Source organism: Bos indicus, chromosome 7 (assembly GCF_029378745.1).
Source record: "Bos indicus isolate NIAB-ARS_2022 breed Sahiwal x Tharparkar chromosome 7, NIAB-ARS_B.indTharparkar_mat_pri_1.0, whole genome shotgun sequence".
In the NCBI taxonomy this organism is placed as follows: domain Eukaryota; kingdom Metazoa; phylum Chordata; class Mammalia; order Artiodactyla; family Bovidae; genus Bos; species Bos indicus.
In genome coordinates, this window is record NC_091766.1 from 59,214,423 (window position 1) to 59,233,940 (window position 19,518).

The window sequence follows — 19,518 nt, forward strand, 5'->3', positions numbered from 1 at the left end:
TTAGAAATAAGGAAGATGGAAAAAGGCAGATGGAGAGAGAAAGATAAATTTGTGTAAGATCACATAGCTAAATGAGAGGAGAGACAGAACCTCAGGTCATCTGACTTCACTGCTATTATTGTTATTTCCAGCCAGATATGATGACTACTGAAAGGATACCTTCTATTTAGAATCTCACTCCCAAACACATGAAATACCCTCTTCCCTTCTGTAACAAGTGACTGTGGGGAGCATTTTCTGAGCCTACTCTAACATAGAATTTTGACCTTATTCCAAAGTGTAAAGGAAGATACTAATGGAAGATAATTCTAAAGGTTGGAAAGTTCTCACAATTAAAGGAGAAATTAGATTTCCCATTTAGGAAAATTGGAAGATTAAAAGCAATTATTCAAAAAGCTCTTTGGAATGGTTTGGAGAAGAGATATGTTAAAGAGAGAAAAAGGGCTACCTTACTCAGCACAATCAATGATACCTTCAACTAATCCACAGAGGCAGTCGCTGAGACCTCAGAGCACAGGCTTCCAGGAGATTTTACCTTCTAACTGCAGTATCCTCACATATAAGGCGCTCATCATATTTGTTTTCTTTACATAGGCTATTTTCAAGTATGACAAAGCTGAAGTTGGAAAAAAAACATGGGTAAGATAGATGATGGCATTGTGTAAGAAGCATTTGTTTAAAGCAAAATGCAGATGCAGCTCTTGTGGTCCATTTGCTGGTATTTGAGAATTTACTGCATTTGAATCTACACATGAGTATCCGGGTGGAAAAGTAATTTGCATAAAGTTTACCCATATTTATCAATACACATGGTAGAGCAAATGATGAACTAAAGAATCTTGGAGGCATGAATATGGGCTTTCACTGCAAATTTTTTTAACTTGTTGGTATTTTGAAATCTTGTAATAAAATTTTAGCAAAAATTATAGGATGTTTAAAAATATACATATATTATATGGGGTATTATATATATATATTTATTGGTAAATAAAATATATGTATATATAAACATATGGGGGCTTCCCTGGTGGCTCAGCAGTAGAGACTCCACTTGCCAATGCAGGAGACTCAAGTTCGATCCCTGGGTTGGGAAGATCCCCTAGAGAGGGAAATGGCAACCTACTCCAGTATTCTTGCCTGGGAAATCCCATGGAAAGAGCCTAGTGGACTATACAGTCCATGGGGTCCCAAGAGCCAGACACGACTTAGTGACTAAACCACTGCCACCTAAACATATATGTGTGTGTGTGTGTGTGTGTCTATACACACACACACGTACAATTCAAGGTCTTCTGGTTCAATACAACCTCTTCTGACATTCATATGAAGCCCAGTCAAAACAAAGAAAAATTAGCTAGGGGTAAAAGTTGGTGATGGACAGGGAGGCCTGGCGTGCTGTGATTCACAGGGTCACAAAGAGTCGGACACGACTGAGCAACTGAACTGAAAAGTTACCTTATTACTGAGAATTTAAAATTTTCCTTTTTGATGCCTTAAAATTGTTAGCTTGGTTCAAATAAATCATTTATCATTTCCAAAATTTCCCTTCTAAATAAGCTAAAGTGAAAATCAAACACAATCCATCTTAGTATCTTAGTATTGGAAGGGATTATAAGAATCACTTACTTCACCACCCTTCCCAAAGCAGAAATTTTCTTTAGGATTTAAAACAGTTTGTCTTGCACTTTCTTATATTGGAACTAGTTCTGCCATCTGGAACTATGCAGATCAAATAATATCTTGTTTCTCCATACTAACACTCTTCAAATGGTGACTCCAATGGCAATATTAATCCTAAGTCTGTTTTTACTCAAGCTTATGTTTCCTAGCACCATCAGTCAACCTTATTATGCTATATGGTCTCTAGGCCTCACATTATAAAGGTCTCTTTTGGCCATGCTTAACTTTCTCTTGTATAAGGCAGCCAATCTCGAACACAATACTTTAGTGTTTCATAATAATGAGTTAATTACTGACTAAAAGTCCCAAGGTGATATTCACATGAACTTGTTTGGTGTAATAGCTTAAGGCAAAAGGGTCGATAGTGTAATGTTATTCTCAAACATGAGATCCTTTGTCTTCTTGTTACCTCATAAAAATACATTACCTATTACCATTCCCCACTGGGTGTACTCATCACTTGCTAGTCACCAATATCAATGCATTTTCACTTGCTTATAAAATATAATTTGAGGTAAATATTTTTCATATAACTTATTTGTAGAAAAATTTTGTGGGAATCTCTACAGTGTCTCTACTATGACACTCTAAACTTGCTGTATCAATAACAGTACTGACTGAAGATCAGTCATCTCTTAACAAAAAAAATGAACAGTGAATTCATCACTTTCTCAGATGGGTTATACCTTTTAAATTTTTTCTGTGAGGAAGATATCTGATAGGAGCATATTAAAGTTTGGATATTTATGAGAGTCAGGGCGTGAAGCTAATTTAAACATGATAATCTACTTAATTTAAGAAGGAACACCTTTCAGATTTCAAAAATTACTGTAATTTTTTTTTAAACACAGTGACTGTGTTTAGCAATAAGGGTGGAGAATTGTCCAAATATATAACATGGTGGCAATCAGCATGGTTTATTCAGAAAGTATCTACTGAACACCCAACAACCAACTGGTTCTAACATGGAGGCTTTCATTTTCCTCCCCTTCATGTTCTTGGCCTTGTTCTCAGGTAAGAAAAGTTACATTCAATGGCTTTCTTTCCAATCTAAAAGTTAAGAATTAGAAATGTTGAGTGATCTAGTAATGTTTTGTGAGAAACTTTAAAACGGGAAATGTTTGTCAGAGGAATAAAAGAAGGTAATTACAAGCCACTTAAATATAGACCAAAGGCACAAAGATAGTGACCAGGTAAGAGAACAGTGAATAGTCTGGTGTGGCTTAAGAGCAGCAGAGGCAAAGAAAAAAAAATTAGAAAAGCAAGACATTAGGAAACAGTGTCAGACTTTATTTTTGGGGGCTCCAAAATCACTGCAGATGGTGACTGCAGCCATGAAATTGAAAGACACTTACTCCTTGGAAGGAAAGTTATGTCCAACCTAGATAGCATATTCAAAAGCAGAGACATCACTTTGCCAACAAAGGTCTGTCTAGTCGAGGCTATGTTTTTTCCTGTGGTCATGTATGGATGTGAGAGTTGGACTGTGAAGAAGGCTGAGCACCGAAGAATTGATGCTTTTGAACTGTGGTGTTGGAGAAGACTCTTGAGAGTCCCTTGGACTGCAAGGACATCCAACCAGTCCATTCTGAAGGAGATCAGCCCTGGGATTTCTTTGGAAGGAATGATGCTAAAGCTGAAACTCCAGTACTTTGGCCACCTCATGCAAAGAGTTGACTTGTTGGAAAAGACTCTGATGCTGGCAGGGATTGGGGGCAGGAGGAGAAGGGGACAACAGAGGATGAGATGGCTGGATGGCATCACTGACTCGATGGACGTGAGTCTGGGTGAACTCCAGGAGTTGGTGATGGACAGGGAGTCCTAGTGTGCTGTGATTCATGGGGTCGCAAAGAGTCAGACACGACTGAGCGACTGAACTGAGGCTGGAGAGAAAATTCAGTGTGACAGGATCATGAGAATTTGTGTATGTTCAAGTTCATGTTCCAAAAAGGATACAGTTTTGTGTGATGATCCAGGGTAGTGTGGTCAAATAGAAATGGGTTCAAATCCTGGCAGTTCAATTTTCTATTTATGCGCTTTTGGGGCAATCTAACTTTTTCTAGCCTCAGCTTTCTCATTTGCAAAAATGGAAATAATTATACATTTCTACAGGTTATCATAGGAATCATGATAACATTAGCTATCATTACTTGAGATCTTCACAAGTAACTGCTTCAACAATGCTTCTCTCTATTCCTTACCTCAACACAGTCAGGTTGTCTGTTTTCAGAGATATAAATTCCTAGCTAGAAATAAATTTGTCAAGATAATAAATGATACAGATAATACATTTCTTGAGATAATAAAAGTATGATAAATGAAACCAATTCCACTGTACTAATATCTCCAAATTATGACCTCCTACTTGACCATTTTTTCCCTACATCTAGTAAAATGAAATAATTGAAGTAAAGTGCCTATGACCTTCAACTGCTTAGAACAGGAACACAAGAAATAATGATTCTCTTCTCAATGAAAACACTGCAGTTATTTCAGACTGTTGAGTACAGGGGTGATCAGACCCATTCTGTTATGGAGTATCAGTCTACAGTGATACTTAAAATGAATTACATGTGAGAATAGTTGTACAGAAGTAACATTTAGGGATCTGCCGAAGTAGTAGAGTCAAGAAATAATAGAGAGTGAAGTGATGGAATGGGAGAAGGGAGGAGAAAAGAGTATACATTTCAGAAGGAAAAAAAAAAAAACATACAGCTGCAACTGGTCACTAGAACAGATATGTTTCACTATGACAGGTACCATATTGCCTGTGTACTTCAGCATCTTGCTGAATGACATTTAGTATGTATTCAATAATCATTTGTTAATGAAAGAACATATATTAGTATTAGATATGGAGGGTGAAGAAGAGAGAGGACTCAGGAATGCCTAGTACAATACAAAAGCTGTGCCAATCACGTATTTAGAATTTGGGTAAATCAGAAGAGAAAACTACAAAACCAAAACTAAAAATACTTATTTTACAAAATTTCAGCTTAAAAAGTAAGTGGATAAAACACATTCTTATATCTTAGTTATCTTCTTTAAAAATTCCACTCCTAGTTTCTATTCTACAAATTTATATTATCCATGTAAGAAATGATACATTTATTAGGGTTTTCATCAAATCAGTGTTTGTAATATTAAGAGAGGAAAATAAACCAACTACTCATTGCTAAGAGACTGGTTAAATAAATTACGGTAAATGTGACAAATGAGAAAGTGCAGTCACTAAGGAGAAATAAAGAAGTCGCTTTGTAAGCACTGATACCGAGATTGCCTCACTGTGCTGTCAGGGAGAAAACGAGTAGAACAGCATATGTGGTATGCTACCAACTGTGTGGGAAAATATATTCAACTACGATGTAAACATACACGGTATCTCTGGAATGATACAGAAAACCCTGGGAAATGTAACTGTGTCCTAGGTAAGGATATGAGGGGACTGGAACAAGAAAGGAAGGAAAAGTTACTCTAAACTGTTTGCACTTTTGAATTTTTAGAATTTGATGCAATTTGCTTGTGTGACCTACTAAAAAACTAAACATAATTAACAAAAAAAAACCCCAGATTGACCAATTAATTTTTTCCATTTCATCCACATCTCTATTCTCGATTTCTACTTGAAGTTAGTGCCTGTTAATGAACAACATTTCTTAGAATTCATGCGTAAACCCATCTCTCTGTCAAAAATATTTCTTTTCTTATCCATTTTTCATGCTATGGCCTATACTTCTTATATGTCACCTCCTCCAGGAAGGAGATATGATACTCTACTCCTTGCTATATTTCCTCTGGGAAAGATATCTTTCCTCTGGCTAATTACTTCTTACATTATAGTATTGATCATTCTACTATAAATTCCTATTTGCTTAGTTGTACCCACTATTATGCAGACCCCTGTCAGCCTCTTGAGGGCAGAATCATACATGCATTGTTCAGAGTTCTTATCTCTAGAAATTTACTATAGTTCTGGCATAGTAATGGACTCTCAATATATTTTTTGGTACATTGAATGAACAGCTAGATTATACCCACAGACCTCACCTCAGGTTACACCACAGTTGAATAAACCATGTTACTAACTGCTAAACTCCTATGCCTGAGTTAGGACCTTAACCACTATCAATGTAGAATACCACAGCATACTCAATAAAAAACAATTTATTAGGCATTTGATTTTTAGTTAAATCTAAAGACACACTTAAAGACATGCTTATGGTGTATACTCATGGAAATACAAAGCAGGACCAGTTGCAAATGCAAGTGAAATCCTACTGTACTTTCCAAAGGTTTGGAAGTTCCCTGAAGAAGGGAAATGACTGCCTTTGAGATGGTAACAAGGGGGAAAGAAGATGACTACAGAAAACATGTAGGGAGATGGGAAAAAGGATGTGGAAAGAGGGCTCCTGCCTGATAGCTTTTGTCTGGAAAGTTGATGATGGCATCTTCTGTACAGTGAGGTTCAGTATGTGTGTTCCGTGATGTGCTGAAAGCTTTCAGTTCAGTTGCTCAGTCGTATCCAACTCTTTGTGACTCCATGAACCACAGCACACCAGCCTCCCTGTCCATCACCAGCTCCCAGAGTCCACCAAAACCCATGTCCATTGAGTTGGTGATGCCATCCAACCACCTCATCCTCTGTTGTCCCCTTCTCCTCCTGCCCTCAATCTTTCCCAGCATCAGGGTCTTTTCAAATGAGTCAGCTCTCCGCATCAGGTGGCCAGAGTATTGTAGTTTCAGCTTCAGCATCAGTCCTTCCAATGAACACTCAGGACTGATCTCCTTTAGGATGGACTGGTTGGATCTCCTTGCAGTCAAAGGGATTCTCAAGAGTCTTCTCCAGCAATATAGTTCAAAAGCATCAATTCTTCGGCACTCAGTTTTCTTTATAGTCCAACTCTCACATCCTTACAACACGCATTAAGTAGAGGCTGTCTGATTAATTGAAAGTGAAAGTCGCTCGGTTGGGTCCAACTCTTTGTGACCCCTCTTGGAATTCTCCAGGCTAGAATACTGGAATGGGTAGCCTTTCTATTCTCCAGGGATCCTCACAACCCAGGGATAGAACCCAGGTCTTCCACATTGTAGGTAGATTCTTTACCAGCTTAGCCACCAGGGAAGCATTTGATTAATTATTAATCCATTAAATCAGGACTTTGGGGTAATCTGAAAAGCGTTAGTCCCTCAGTCATGTCCAACTCCTTGTGATCCTATGGACTGTAGCCCACCAGGCTCCTCTGTCCATGGGATTCTCGTGGCAAGAATACTGGTGTAGACTGCCATTCCTTTCTCCGGGGATATTTTCAACCCAGGGATTGAACCTGGGTCTCCTGCATTGCAGGCAGGTTCACCATCTGAGCAACCAGGGAAGGTCAGGATAATCTGAAGGCCCAGTTCAAATAATTCAGACTCTGATTTCGAAAAGGGGCAAGATGGCTTGACACCATTATTTTTGGAAACCATGTAATACAGTCAAGAAAAAAATAATCGAATAATCAGGTTATTAGACATAGTGGAAAGACTCCAGCTTGGGGTTTGGTTTTAAAAGAGCAAAGAGGCATTAAATGCATGCTATATCTTGGGATGAATACTATTGATTTTATATTCTTAAATATAAACAACTTTGTTTTTGTGCTTATGGTTATCATTCCAGTATCTTCAACCCAGCCTTTGAAGACTGGAAGTGTTTTTAAACTAGGAGACAGTCCAGAACCTGCACTTATTCTAGAGAGAGAAAATGAAGCTAATCAGCAAGGAGGACAAAAAGAATTTAAAAGGGAAACAGGAAGCAACACCCAAGGAAAACCAGGGCCACTCATTCTGCAAGGACAACCAAGGTATTCTAATCAGCCAGGAAAACCAGAAAATTTTAAACAGAAAGAGAGGCCAGGAGTCTTCAATCAGCCTGGGAGTCTGCAAGCGAATTCAGGACAATCTAACCAAAAAGGGAATCCAGAAGCTTCTAATGAGCAAGGAAAACCAGGATCTTTTAGCCAGCAAGGGAAGCCAGGGTCATCTAACCACCAAGGGAAGCCAGGGTCAACTAGCCAGCAAGGAGAGCCAGGGTCATCTAGCCAGCAAGGGAAGCCAGGGTCAACTAGCCAGCCAGGGAAGCCAGGGTCATCTAGCCAGCCAGGGAAGCCAGGGTCAAATAGCCAGCAAGGAGAGCCAGGGTCAAATAGCCAGCCAGGGAAGCCAGGGTCATCTAGCCAGCAAGGAGAGCCAGGGTCATCTATCCAGCCAGGGAAGCCAGGGTCATCTATCCAGCCAGGGAAGCCAGGGTCATCTATCCAGCCAGGGAAGCCAGGGTCATCTATCCAGCCAGGGAAGCCAGGGTCATCTATCCAGCCAGGGAAGCCAGGGTCATCTAGCCAGCAAGGAGAGCCAGGGTCAAATAGCCAGCCAGGGAAGCCAGGGTCATCTAGCCAGCAAGGAGAGCCAGGGTCATCTATCCAGCCAGGGAAGCCAGGGTCATCTATCCAGCCAGGGAAGCCAGGGTCATCTATCCAGCCAGGGAAGCCAGGGAAGCCAGGGTCATCTATCCAGCCAGGGAAGCCAGGGTCATCTATCCAGCCAGGGAAGCCAGGGTCATCTATCCAGCCAGGGAAGCCAGGGTCATCTATCCAGCCAGGGAAGCCAGGGTCATCTATCCAGCCAGGGAAGCCAGGGTCATCTATCCAGCAAGGAGAGCCAGGGTCAAATAGCCAGCCAGGGAAGCCAGGGTCATCTAGCCAGCAAGGAGAGCCAGGGTCAAATAGCCAGCCAGGGAAGCCAGGGTCATCTAGCCAGCAAGGAGAGCCAGGGTCATCTATCCAGCCAGGGAAGCCAGGGTCATCTATCCAGCCAGGGAAGCCAGGGTCATCTATCCAGCCAGGGAAGCCAGGGAAGCCAGGGTCATCTATCCAGCCAGGGAAGCCAGGGTCATCTGGCCAGCAAGGGAAGCCAGGGTCATCTGGCCAGCAAGGGAAGCCAGGGTCATCTAGCCAGCCAGGGAAGCCAGGGTCATCTAGCCAGCAAGGGAGTCCAGGATCATCTAGCCAAAAAGGAAACCCAAGATTGTCTAGACAACAGAGAAAATCAAAGTCTTTTTATAATCAAGAAGAAGGAAAAACTGGAGTCAACCCTTGGAATGACAATACAATAGAGATTCAGGTTAGTGTTAATTTGTCTTTTTTTTCCTCAGTCAATTCACTTCAGTCATTCTATTTTCCAGTTAAAAGAATACACTGTACTAATGACAAACAGTTGGTGACAACACTGATTTAACAAAATGAGAGGAACTGGAGGTGGTTGCTGTCCTATACACCTACAATCAGTAGTGAGTGGCATGCTCTTCCATTCTGTCTCATTGTCTTCTACTGTTTCCACTCAAGCCTTTCCACCTATATTGAACTAGCTCAGACCCTCAATAACTGAGTCCCTATCCCCACCAGAATTAACTTTCATGTCTATTTTCATCTCACCCATAATATACAAACCACTTAAACAGTATTTCTGAGTCACAAGTCTAATCTATCACTTTCCTACTAAAAATTCTTCAGTGACACACCACACTACCTAGACAATAAAACCCAAACGCCTGAGCACGGCATGTAAGATTTTCTCATGATTAGACCCCAAGCCCAAGATGAAACATGACTGAATATTTCACGTCACTCTTGCTCACACACCAGCCACATTGTACAGAATCCTGTAATTTTCCAAAAATGTATTCTTGATACTAATGATATCTTCTATCACAGAATGGACATTGTTCTTTACAATTGGTTGTTATTCAATTAGAGCATTAACTTCTTAAACAAAGTGCCATTTTAATTTCATTTATTTATTTGGTCATGTGGCTTGCAGGATTTTAGTTACCCAACCAGGGATCAAACCCATGCCCCCGTCAGTGGGAGCCCGGAGTCCTAACCACTGGACTGCCAAGAATTTCCAGACAAAGTGCCATTTCTCTTCAAACTTGTATTCCCAGATCCTAAAACAGGATAGACATATAATAATTTATCTTGAACTATTTGTCAGATGAGGAAATAAGTGGCTTGTATTAGAGAGGCATCATCGCAAACAGGTACATAGCCATGTCTCCCATATTTCCTTCTAAGTCCTACTATGCTCTGCCTTTCCTTGTCAGTCTCTTTCCCAACAGCCAGCTTTCTAATTCCATTCAGCAATTACTTTGGACACTCCACTTAGTAGATTCAAAACTGTCTTCTAGAACACTTCCTCCACCTTGTTATCTTAATGGAAACCATTTTTTACCTCATAACGTGTCATTCATCAATACCCTCTCAAGTAAAAGCAGCCTAATGCGTCTTGTCCTTATGCCTCTTCTAGCATGTAGTACTAATCTCCCAGGGACATCCCTGCTGTCCAGACCTTAATGCCATCACCTGCAGGTTTCTGAATCATCACTTAGTCTTTCTCAATTTTATATTCTTTTCTAAAATGGGGGAGATAACCCTGTCTAATTCACAGAGTAGGTGTGAATGAAAATAACAGATGTTACATAACATGAGTAGCAAACCTCTGTCATTTCCAGTGGTTTAGAGTTATCTGTCATCTTCCTCAGCTCTAGGAAGTCTAAGCTCCCTATTGGAGGCACTCACCATTCCATTTGGTGCCTCTGCTCTCATCTACTAGTCGTCATCTTTATGTTCATAGCCTTCCACCATCCTGTAACTGGATTCTGAGCTATGCTTCAGGTACTACTATAGTTAACTGAACCCTCATAATCCTACCTCCTGACTCATTTTCTTTTTTGAAACAAGAAAAAAGAAAGATTCAATAAGTAATGACCATATGTGTTTCGTATTTGCCAGTTTGTGTGCAAAGCATTCAAGTGAGGCAGTCTGAGATACACAGTAAGAGCAGAGGTTTTGGAATTGGATAACTCAGAGTTTTCAATCCCAGATTGGGTAGTTGGTCCAGATACGATTTTGTGCTTGTCACTTAAATGCACTGTCCTCCCGGAAAAAAATAAACTCTTCTTTCATACTGTTGCACAGATTACATTAAAATGTAAAGGGTCAACAAAATAATTGATTGAGTACAATGCTTAATCAGTAGTTCATGAGTAATAAATACATGTTTTATTACAATAACATAATTAGAGTGTATTTTTACCTAATGGTCTTTCACATTACTGAAGACTGGCCATACTAGCAACAAGAACCCAACCAGAAAAACAAAATGTCAGCCTAACTATGAACCAGTCTGTGGTTCTGATGGGAAAACGTATGGCAACCACTGTGCATTTAATGAAGCAAAAAGGTAAGAGGACTTTAGGTTTGTTTGTAGTAGGAAGTACTATTCTGATCCAAAGGGACTAAACAGATATTTTTCATTACATCTCCCATAGTTATCTCTCAATAGCATTTTGGATGTCTGTCCAAAGGAAACATAAAAAGGACACTTACCCTTGAACAGTAAAGTCAGTCGTTTCCTGAGAGAATGTGATACATTCAGCTTTGTAAATAGGTTCAAGCTTATTACTGAGTCATTCATTTACCAAATATTCATTAAACATCTGCTATGTACCAGGCATTGTTCGAAGCACTAAGATGGTGAGCAAAATACAGAATCTCTTGCTTCCATGGAGCCTTCATTTTTGCAAGGAAAGGCAGCAGAAAAAATATATTAGGGGGCAAAGAGGATAATGAATCTCATAGACTAAGTGATGACTACTAAAATATACTTTAAATTTAAATAATATTAAATGTTGCATTTGGTAAGCCAAGCCAAATTTTAAGAGTTACAATGTATAAGAAATAAGATGACAAGGCCATTTAAAATTAGAATGTGTGGCTAAAAGATAGTTCAGCTTTCAAAATTAATAAATATATCTCTGAATGAAAGGAATAAAGTAAAAATTATACTTCCTCTGTTTTGGACAGTTTCAGAATTTATTAAGGTTAATATTAATGTAAATATTAAAGGTAAGTGTCCTCTACAGCTATAAAATATAAATTGGAAGGCAGCCTGGACACCTTCTCATTTTATAGATAAGGCACCTGGCCCAGGGACAGGAAAAGACTGCCACAGAGTGTACAAATTCTCAGAATGTTCCATGTGAAACAGGCTAGCCACAGCCTAGGCCTGCCTTTCCCATTTGTCTCTGTATGGTGATGCCACAATTACTTGGTCCTTGATTGCTCTCATTATCTTGTTTTCAGGTTGAGTAATGGAAAACTGAGTCTGAACCATGAGGGGAAATGTTAAGCATTTGTTACAACCAATTACATGGGACTTCAAAATCCACTTTGAATTCTCTTTAAAAAATGGATTTCCCTGGGAGTTCTACTGAGGCCAGCAGGAGTCTTATATATACAATGGATCTTACATTATTCTCTAGATCTTTCCACTGCAAATAAAGTCGGTTCCACAGATGCTTCCAATTTCAGGGATTGTTTATTTTCTAGACTTTCCCAAACCTTGCATCTATGATCCACCTGTTCCCAAAGTGCCAAAATGGCTAAGACTTTAGGACCAGCAACTTCAGCAGCAATTTGCAAATCCTAATTAGTATAAAAATCTCAGGATTGCATGTAAAAAATAAAGATTTCCCAGTTGAGAAATACTGGTGCTGTAGGTCTCTGCTGCTGCTGCTGCTGCTGCTGCTGTTAAGTTGCTTCAGTCGTGTCCGACTCTGTGCGACCCCATAGACGGCAGCCCACCAGGCTCCCCCATCCCTGGGATTCTCCAGGCAAGAACACTGGAGTGGGTTGCCATTTCCTTCTCCAATGCATGAAAGTGAAAAAATAAAGTGAAGTTGCTCAGTCGTGTCCGACTCCTAGTGACCCCATGGACTGCAGCCAATCAGGCCCTTCCGTCCATGGGATTTTCCAGGCAAGAGTACTGGAGTGGGGTGCCATTGCCTTCTCCGAGGTCTCTGCTAGAGCTCAAGAAAGTGAAGGCTGAAACCACATTCCAGGTGTTTCTAATAAAGGTGGTCTCTGGATACTTGATGTAAAACTGACTCAAGATTTCTTAAGGATGCAATGATTGGCTTCAGAGGGTCTATGGAAATTATATGCAAAATAAATTCTCTGGAAACTTTTTTTGTAAGAAAGTATCCAAACCTTTTGTTAATTTTTTTTTTTTTTTTTTTTTTTTGCCACTCCTTGTGGCTTCTGGGATCTTAGTTCCCGAACGACCAGGGATCAAACCTGGACCTGGGGCAGTGGAAGCACTTAGTCCTAACCACTGGACTGCCAGGGAATTCCCGCATTAGATTCTTAAAGGGATATGTGAGCACAACTAGAGTTTAAAACCACTGATCTACAGACCTGAAACATAGAAATTTATTGTATTTATCTGAAGTTGTGTTTGACGTCTGGCATCATCCCCAAACAGAATGCTTAGAAGGAATTTCACCAGGATGTTAATCATATTGGTTAGCAAGATGGGGCCCAAGAAAGGGAATAAGACCCAACAAGATGTTGGGATCAGAGCTGGTGAAAAGAATAGTTTAATGAAAATGAAGTCAGAGAGCTTGCACAAGATCTGTAGGTCAGTGATAACTACAGGTTCTTTTATATCCACAGGAGCCCTATTCAACAGTAAGGACTTCAGATGGCAATCTATATCTGGAATACATGGGTAGAACCCAACAAACATAGCAGGATACAGACAATGGAATAAGGCACATGGTCCAGATGAAAATGTAGAGGGAAGCTGTGGTATCAGACAGGATAAGTGTCTAAGGACTTAAATCTAAGGAGAGAGAAACATAATGTGTCATGGTCTGGGAAAGTGAGGGGAAAGAAAAAAAGATGCAGAAAGCTATCACTGAGGGATATGTGAGTCATTAAGAGGCATACCAAGGGCACTCAATTCTTCGTATCTAATTGGCAATGAACAAACTTCAGAGATCAACTATGGAATCCCCTCATACATGATTCAACTAGAAACTCAATCCCAAATTCAAATGGATAGAATCTAAGCAAACTCTTATCTTGGAGTTTTCCTAGTACTCCAGGACGTTTCCTTGTGATTCTGTTTAATGAAAGATTAAACAGAGGGGATGATTGAGCCCAGCACAAAATGCCTCATATTGTGGAACTAAATAAATAATTTTGAAATTAATATACACTTATATACAGAATAGAATTTAATGCTGGAAAATACCTCAGGACTTAATTACCATTAAGGTTAAATAAGTTAGTTTAGGTTTATTTGCCTCTGCCTCACAAACAATTCATACTGAACACAGACCTCAGACTTCAGACACAATGATGCCACTGCATAGAGAGAACTTGTAACTTTTTCGTAAATACTTAAGGATAAAAGATATAATGAAGTTCTATAGCTACCCAGATTTGTTTTGCACACACGCACAAATAAATTATTTCTGTATTTTTACTATCAGAATTATCTCAGGAAAATGCTCTGTGGCAGAAGCTACAACTGAGTATGCTCACAACAATTAGTCTGTAATATTAAAGAGGCATTTAATAATCACATGAAAAGACATTAATGCAATCTTTTAAATATACAGTGAGCATCTTGAGGGAGAAATTTTTAGACATTTTTTGTACACAGAGGGACTTAGGAAATTTGTTTTAATGAATGAATCATTGAACAATCAATGCAGGAGAAGACCAGTGAAACAGGTGCTGTTCACTTCTCTCCTTAATTGCCTACATCTTAGTGCAAGCTACTATTCATTGTCTCCTCCTGAAACACTGCAAGATCTCCTTAAATGGTTTGTGTCTTTTACTTTCCGTCTTTTTAATTCATTCCTCATAGAGCAGCAAGAGTGACCTGTTTGAAATATGCATTTTAAGATATACTACTGCTATCCTAGCTTACAACGCTTGGGTCCCTAATATTTAGGACAACCTTCATATTCTACCCCTGATCCACAGGATAATCATCGTCCTGATAGCTAGTTTGACTACAGCCACTTTTGATCATTCAAAAGAGTTTAGAAATCCTTTTCTAAAAATACTGCACATTCTTTTCCTTATCATCAATACCCTTAATCCTTATCAGCTCATGAGACTAGCAAGTCCCTGGCTCCTTCCTGTCTGTTCAAAGTCACTGTCTGCCTGGACTCCTCTAACTTTTTCTGTCCTAGCCACAGAGATCTTCCCACTATTGGAATCCACTAATTCCTTACAAATCAGGACCTGTGAATTTTCTTAGTCCTTCTGCAACACTGGAGATAAGAACTTCTTGAAATCTATTCTCCTACCATCAGTCAGTTCAGTCGCTCAGTCATGTCCGAATCTTTGTGACTCCATGGACTGCATCATGCCAGGACTCCCTGTCCATCACTAACTCCCAGAGTTTACTTAAACTCATGTCCATTGAGTCGATGATGCCATCCAACCATCTCATCCTCTGTCATCCCCTTCTCCTCCTGCCTTCAATCCTTCCCAGCATCAGGGTCTTTTCAAATGAGTCAGTTCTTCACATGAGGTGGCCAAAGTATTGGAGTTTCAGCTTTAGCATCAGTCCTTCCAATGAACACCCAGGACTGATCTCCTTTAGGATGGACTGGTTGGATGTCCTTGCAGTCCAAGGGACTCTCAAGAGTCTTCTCCAACACCACAGTTCAAAAGCATCAATTCTTTGGCACTCAGCTTTCTTTATAGTCCAACTCTCACACCCACACATGGCTACTGGAAAAACCATAGCCTTGACTAGATGGATCTTTGTTGGCAAAGTAATGTCTCTACTTTTTAACATGCTATCTAGGTTGGTCATAACTTTTTTTCCAAGGAGCAAGCATCTTTTTATTTCATGGCTGCAGTCACCATCTGCAGTGATTTTGGAGCCCAAGAAAATGAAATCTGCCACTGTTTCCCCATCTGTTTGCCATGAAGCGATGGGACCAGATGCCATGATGTTAGTTTTCTGAATGTTGAGCTTTAAGCCAACTTTTTCACTCTCCTCTTTCACTTTCATCAAGAGGCTCTGTAGTTCTTCATTTTCTGCCAAAAGGGTGGTGTCATCCTGCATACATGAGGTTATTGATATTTCTTCCAGCAATCTTAATTTCCCAAATTGAGAAAGGAGTACGTCAAGACTGTATATTGTCACCCTGCTTATTTAACTTATATGCAGAGTACATCATGAGAAACACTGGGCTGGATGAAGCAAAAGCTGGAATAAAGATTTCTTCCAACAGGCAATGGAAAAATTAAATCTTTCTGAGCATGAGTGAAATGAGATTTCCATTAATATGGATGCTTAAACTAATTAACACATAGCACTAAAGGCATCTCCTTAATATTTCCAAAGAATAATTTTCTTTTTGGATTGAAAAAGCCCAGCTTATCTTAGGTAAATAAAGCAAGCTGCAGAAAAGTTTATGCTTCTATTAAATATAAAACCTCTGGTTCACAGTAGTAAAAACTGGCTGAAATGGGGTTCCAGAGATATTTCTACCTCTCATTCTGTTACCCCCAACTGTAGCCACATATTTAGCTTGGATATGTTTAAAGATCAATGCCCAAGATCTAAGGCAGAGCACCTGAATCACGATCTGAGGAGGAGACCAGGTGCTGTTTATTAAACTCCTCAGGTGATCATCATATCTATCAACTGTTTTTACTACCAAGGTTCTAGACTTTCCTTATTTTGAAGGCCTTGATAGTCTTATATAGCACGGGTCAGCTATTTTGTAGAATGTTTCTCATTTGAGATTTGTGTGGTAATTTTCTCATGGATAGATTGCGATTATAAATTATTTGAGAAAATGTACAAAAACTTTGAGCTGACTTTACAATGCTGACCAGGTAATTCACTACCCTTGAGTCCTAATTTACTTATCTGTGAAATAGAACCAGCTGTCCCATAAGTGTCTTAATTTTTTGCTTTATGGAACACTTTTTTTTCTTAACTGAAGTATGGTTGATGTATAATATATATATGTTACAAGTGTGAATATGGTGTTTCACAATTTTTAAAGTTTATACTTCATTTATTATAAAATAATGACTGTACTATCTGTGTTTTACAGTATATCCTTAACACGTGTACACCTGTGGCAGATTCATGTTGCTATATGGCAAAACCAATACAATATTGTAAAGTTAAGAAATAAGATAAAATAAAAATAAGTAAATAAATAATAAATAAAATGTTAAAAAAAGAAAAATTTTCATATATTTTAATAGGAGGTAGATTATTTTATACATAATAGGTTATATTAATACCTCTTAATCTTCTACCTCTATCTTGCCCCCCTTCTTTCTCCCCACTGGTAACCATCAGTTTGTTCTCTATATCTGTGAGTCTGATTTTTTTCTTGCTATATTCACTAGTTTGTTGTAGTTTTCAGATTCCACATACAAGTGCTATCATACAATATTTGACTTTCTCTGTCTGACATTTCATTTAGCATAATACCATCCAAGTCCACCCATGTTCTTGCAAATGGCAACATTATATTCTTTTAATGGCTGAATACTACTCTGTTAGGTATATAAACAGGACTGGGGTTCATAGACTTCACTGGAAAAGGGAGTACACAAGATTACACAGGCTCTGGCTCAGGGCGAAAGTAGTGACTTGACCAGGAGCCTGGCCTGAACCTACCTGCTGGTCTTGGAGAGTCTCCTGGAGAGGCGGACGGAGAGAGTAGGGAGCTGCAGCTCAGCCTGGGGATGGAGACAGTGGCAGCAGCCATTCTTGGGAGCTCCAGCGCTGGTAGGAGCCATTGCAGAATCCTCCCTTCACTTTTATTACTGCCAAGACCTGGCCCCACCCAACAGCCCGCAGGCACCAGTGCTGAGATGTCTCAGGCCAAGCAACTAACTGGATGTGAATACAGTCCCACCCTTCAGCAGACCCACTGAAGAAAGAATCTCTGAGCCCACAGAGCCCTCTGGACACAGCACCCTGCCCACCTGAGAGCCAGGACTCAGCTCTATTTACCAGTGCGCAGGAGCAGTCCCAGAATCCCCTGGGCCCTGGCCCTGCCCTCCAGGAAGCCGGCCCATGCCTCTGGAGCAGCCTCACCCTCCAGGGGGCAGATACCACCACAATCCTATAACCTGCAGACCGGCCTGCCCATAGAAAGTCAGACCCTGCTCTGGAACCAGCTGGGCCCTGGTCCTGCCCAACTGCAGTTCAACACAAGCTTCAGGATACCCCAGACCCCAAGTCCAACTATGTCAGGAACCACCCCTCTACTACCAGGCACTGACACTGGCTCTGGGACCCCTGGGTCCTGCAACCAGACTCTAGGGCTCAGCTCTGCCTGCCAATCATCCAGCATTAACCCCAGGACCTGGCTTCACCCACCAGTAGGCGAGCAACAGTCCCGGAGTCTTCAGGACCCTAAGACTGCACTAGTCCCAGAGCCCTCTTGTGACCCGGCTCCTGCACAAGGCTGGGCCTGGGGCCAGCCCCGCCTACAGCCCCGCCCACACAGTCAGCTTGCTGTAACAGAAGGCCCACCCCGCCCTCAGAGGGAAGCCCTAGAGCACACAGCCTGGGTGAGGAGAGCGGTGTGTGCTGCTGGGATACCTAGGACTTCTCCTGCACAAGGCCAATTCTCCAAGGTCAGGAAGCCTATAAGATACATAAAAATACAAACAAAATGAGCGATCGAGGAGCATTTTCATAAGTGATTTTTTAGACCGTTGTGCTTTTGTGGTCCTTTAAATATAAAGTAAGTATGAGAAACATGATTTCAACGCAAGAGTGAGGTTGTTTTGTTGTTTCTTGGTCACCGTGTGCAGCTTGTGGGATCTTAGTTCCCTGGCCAGGGATTGATTCCCGCAGGAAAAACACCAACCCCTAACCAATGGACCACCGGGGAGTTCTGGGTTTTCTTTTTTAAATCACCCCTTTCCTGGCCCCCAGAAGGTAAACAAAATATACGTTTTCTTAACTTTTTCAGTCCAAAGCTATTTCCTTTTTTTAATAGAGAAATTTATTTTTATTTGGGATTATTATCTCTCCTGTATTAGTGTATGTATATATACATATAATTTTTTTCCTTATACTTAAACTGTTTTTAACCTTTATTTTTCCAGCCTTAATGTCCTCTATCAGCCAGTGATTCTGAATTTCCACAGATCTCTGTCTTAGCATGTAATTATATATATATATATATATATAATGTACATACACTACACTCTATTGATAATGATCTCATCAACAATAGCAGACAATTCAATTACAACTTGTATCCATAAAGAATACTCATACACTAAAAAAAAATGTTTTTTCACTCATATATTTTTATCTGTGTCCAGAATTCTTGCCTGGAAAATCCCATGGATGGAGGAGCCTGGTGGGCTGCAGTCCATGGGGTTGCTAAGAGTCGGACACGACTGAGCGACTTCACTTTCACTTTTCACCTTCATGCATTGGAGAAGGAAATGGCAACCCACTCCAGTATTCTTGCCTGGAGAATCCCAGGGACGGGGGAGCCTGGTGGGCTGCCGTCTCTGGGGTCGCACAGAGTCAGACACGACTGAAGCGACTTAGCAGCAGCAGCAGCAGCAGCAGAATTTTTAAAACACATATTCACTGACCTATGATATTTGCACGTGGCTGTCTCAACTTCAAAACATTATTTTGAATCTTTTAAACTCAGAATGTCAAAACTTAACTAATATCCTTCTCCTGCTCCACTGCAATGTGCTTCACTTACAAGGTTTAAAAATCATCGGGTGGTACAACCACACAGCTGATTACACAAGTCAGAAATTCTGAATCTCCTTGATGCAGCCTCTTGTCCACCTCACCAACAGTGTTGTCTCTCAAAGTCAATTATTATGTCTCTTTCAGTTCAGTTCAGTTCAGTCGCTCAGTCGTGTCTGACTCTTTGCGACCCCATGAATCGCAGCACACCAGGCCTCCCTGTCCATCACC

At 40.4% G+C, this 19,518-nt stretch overlaps 1 protein-coding gene across 1 annotated transcript; it reads left to right on the plus strand.

The window, feature by feature from the left end:
• The first annotated feature begins 2,645 nt into the window (after positions 1-2,645).
• MARCOL (MARCO like) lies at positions 2,646-11,901 on the plus strand. Its single transcript, XM_070792168.1, has 4 exons — positions 2,646-2,694; positions 7,337-8,835; positions 10,832-10,953; positions 11,856-11,901. The coding sequence occupies exons 1-4, from the start codon at positions 2,646-2,648 to the stop codon at positions 11,899-11,901; spliced, it is 1,716 nt and encodes a 571-aa protein (XP_070648269.1).
• The last annotated feature ends 7,617 nt before the right edge of the window (positions 11,902-19,518 follow it).